Source organism: Oryza glaberrima, chromosome 5 (assembly GCF_000147395.1).
Source record: "Oryza glaberrima chromosome 5, OglaRS2, whole genome shotgun sequence".
In the NCBI taxonomy this organism is placed as follows: domain Eukaryota; kingdom Viridiplantae; phylum Streptophyta; class Magnoliopsida; order Poales; family Poaceae; genus Oryza; species Oryza glaberrima.
Genome location: NC_068330.1, coordinates 9,605,384 through 9,608,219, shown reverse-complemented (window position 1 = coordinate 9,608,219; position 2,836 = coordinate 9,605,384). Strand labels below are relative to the sequence as shown.

Below are 2,836 nucleotides of genomic sequence, written 5' to 3'. Positions count from 1 at the left end.
TTCAAACTGACATATTGTCAACCGCACAATTAGGCACACAACACAGAAGAATATTGGTGCTAGAAAAATTAGATCCTAAGACGACATGTCATTAATTACTAAGACATTCTTGGCAACCAAGTAGAAAGTCATCCATCCAGAAATAAGCACATCAATCAGTTATCCTTTTGGGACTTCTTAATGGAAAAACTGCACATGGCCAGGCTTGTTGATCAAGAGAACAAATGATATGCAGTGCTGATTCCACCATGTTTCAATCATTAGGGAAATCCGTGTACGCTGTGTGTGAAGTCAGCAAGAACGAATGCCATCAAATATGTATGCTTGTTTCCATTATTATCAGCTGAGACCAATTCCACGCGAACTCGGTTATAATGAGAGAGAAAAAAGATCTTCAAAGCAGATATGATGAAGAGTTCGGGATGTGGTTTAAGCAGCAACCGCCCGGTAGCCAAATTATTCTACGCCAAGAGTACCCTATAAATAGGGACGCTGTGATGCGTCGGCACAACACAAAACGAAAACCTAAAGAGTCACCAGCCTTGCAAACCAATCAACCTGTCTAGATTAATTTTTGCATGCTCTCTGGAATGGAGAAACAACCTGCAATGCTTCTCGTTCTTGTGACACTCTGCGCCTTCGCATGCAAGCGATCCGTCGCACAGTCTGCCTTTGCCACGTTCTACGGTGGCAAGGACGGGTCGGGCACCATGGGTACGTACATTTCAAGCTTAATTTGATATTTTCTCAAACAAATTAGCTGATGATGATGATGCCATTTCTGAACTTGGATGTACGTGCGACGCGATGCAGGTGGCGCGTGTGGGTACGGTAACCTGTACAACGCCGGGTACGGGCTGTACAACGCGGCGCTGAGCTCGGCGCTGTTCAACGACGGCGCCATGTGCGGCGCGTGCTACACCATCACCTGCGACACCAGCCAGACCAAGTGGTGCAAGCCCGGCGGCAACTCCATCACCATCACGGCCACCAACTTATGCCCGCCTAACTGGGCGCTGCCCAGCAACAGCGGCGGGTGGTGCAACCCACCGCGGCAGCACTTCGACATGTCGCAGCCGGCCTGGGAGAACATCGCCGTCTATCAAGCCGGCATTGTCCCCGTCAACTACAAGAGGTACATGCATCCTACTCCTAGTTGAATAATAGCCGAAATCGTTATAGATCAAAGATCAATCGGAGATATATATATGTTTGAAGTGTTTTTTTTTACTCGAATTGATATACACACTCACTAGCTAGCTCATGAAGGCACATCGATAACGGGTCTAGAAGGATTATAGGTTCATGCTAGTTTCATGCTAGCACCAATTTTTCAGTACCAATGATATCGATCACTAGTTCTAGTTTTGAAACGGCTTATATGTATCGATACTAGTGTAAAACCAGTACCTACCAGACTACCAGAGATGGGCTAACAGACTCAAAGCAGGTACTGTAATAGACTATAAATCGGCTACAAACTTATGTAGAGTAGATAAGAGAGGAGAGATAAGAGAAGCGGATTACTTAGCCAGCTGCAGCATATACATAGGTACTGACGATGATTTGGAGCTAATAATTTATTATACTATTAAACTTGCTCTCATAATTACCGGTGCTAGACTAGAAACGGCACCTATAATCTGACATAGGTGCACACAGCTAGTAGTAAGGTTTCTCAAAAAACCTCACAAATGCTGCTTGTGTCCAATGCAGGGTTCCGTGCCAGAGGAGCGGGGGGATCCGGTTCGCGATCAGCGGTCACGACTACTTTGAGCTTGTGACCGTGACGAACGTGGGCGGCAGCGGCGTGGTGGCGCAGATGTCGATCAAGGGGTCCAACACGGGCTGGATGGCGATGAGCAGGAATTGGGGCGCCAATTGGCAGAGCAACGCGTACCTCGCCGGGCAGAGCCTGTCCTTCATTGTGCAGCTCGACGACGGCCGAAAGGTCACGGCCTGGAACGTCGCCCCGTCCAACTGGTTCTTCGGTGCCACCTACTCTACCGCTTGGGTGCAGTTCTGAAGTACTGCAACGTACGTACAGGTTTAGTTGATAAATTATACACATGCTGTTCATGGACATAATTAATTAATTACTAGCCATCCCGGCCGTTTGTGCATGTTCTGCTAGGTTGTGTGTTGCGTGGCATTAACTTGTTTTTCTCTGTTACCAGTCGTTTTGTCAAACGCGTTGGTTGTGGCAAGCGCGATTGAATGTTTTGCCCACCAATTAATGTAACTGATGGTATGGATGTTGAGTTAATAAATTACGTTTAATTATGCGGATGCCACCACTGAGGTAGTTTGTCAATCATGGTTGTTGAAAGGTTTCTTTTTCTGATGGCGATATTTATGGGCTGTATACTTTCTACACCGGAATTATTCATCTGTATTCATATGAAGACATGGTTTCTTCTGCTTAGATGAAAATGCCAACACTGCAAAATGAGAGTAGCTTAACAGTTTAGGATCCTGTCACTAGTAAAAAAAATCCTATTGATGCCAGTTGGAACGGGCAATAGGTGCTGGTTTTCCGGCCGGTACCAATATATGATACCGGCACCTTTATGTCTTCACGAGCCAAAAAATTAACTCCGGTTCGAATCGAGCCGAACCCAGAACCCCTCCACATCCTCAGATCCATAATAATATCCCCACAGCCAAAATCAAAATTCAAAAAACACATCAATAACAACAACAACTTATACATCCATTTAATTATAATGCCGAACCCAGAACCCCTCCACAGCCTCAGATCCAGAACAATATCCCCACATCCAAAATCAAAATCCAAAAAACACGTCAATAACAACAACAATTCCTAAATCCATTT

General features: G+C 45.6%; 1 protein-coding gene across 1 annotated transcript; it reads left to right on the top strand.

The window, feature by feature from the left end:
- Window positions 1-514: 514 nt before the first annotated feature.
- On the top strand, window positions 515-2,294 carry LOC127772561 (expansin-A3). The gene is made up of 3 exons (XM_052298497.1): window positions 515-714; window positions 814-1,135; window positions 1,717-2,294. The coding sequence occupies exons 1-3, from the start codon at window positions 579-581 to the stop codon at window positions 2,024-2,026; spliced, it is 768 nt and encodes a 255-aa protein (XP_052154457.1). The 5' UTR covers window positions 515-578; the 3' UTR covers window positions 2,027-2,294.
- Window positions 2,295-2,836: the final 542 nt, after the last annotated feature.

Coding starts and splice junctions, on each gene's coding strand:
- LOC127772561 (XM_052298497.1), top strand. CDS start 579: ATGCTCTCTGGAATGGAGAAACAACCTGCAATGCTTCTCGTTCTTGTG. Junction 715..813: donor GGACGGGTCGGGCACCATGG/GTACGTACATTT, acceptor GACGCGATGCAG/GTGGCGCGTGTGGGTACGGT. Junction 1,136..1,716: donor GTCCCCGTCAACTACAAGAG/GTACATGCATCC, acceptor TGTCCAATGCAG/GGTTCCGTGCCAGAGGAGCG.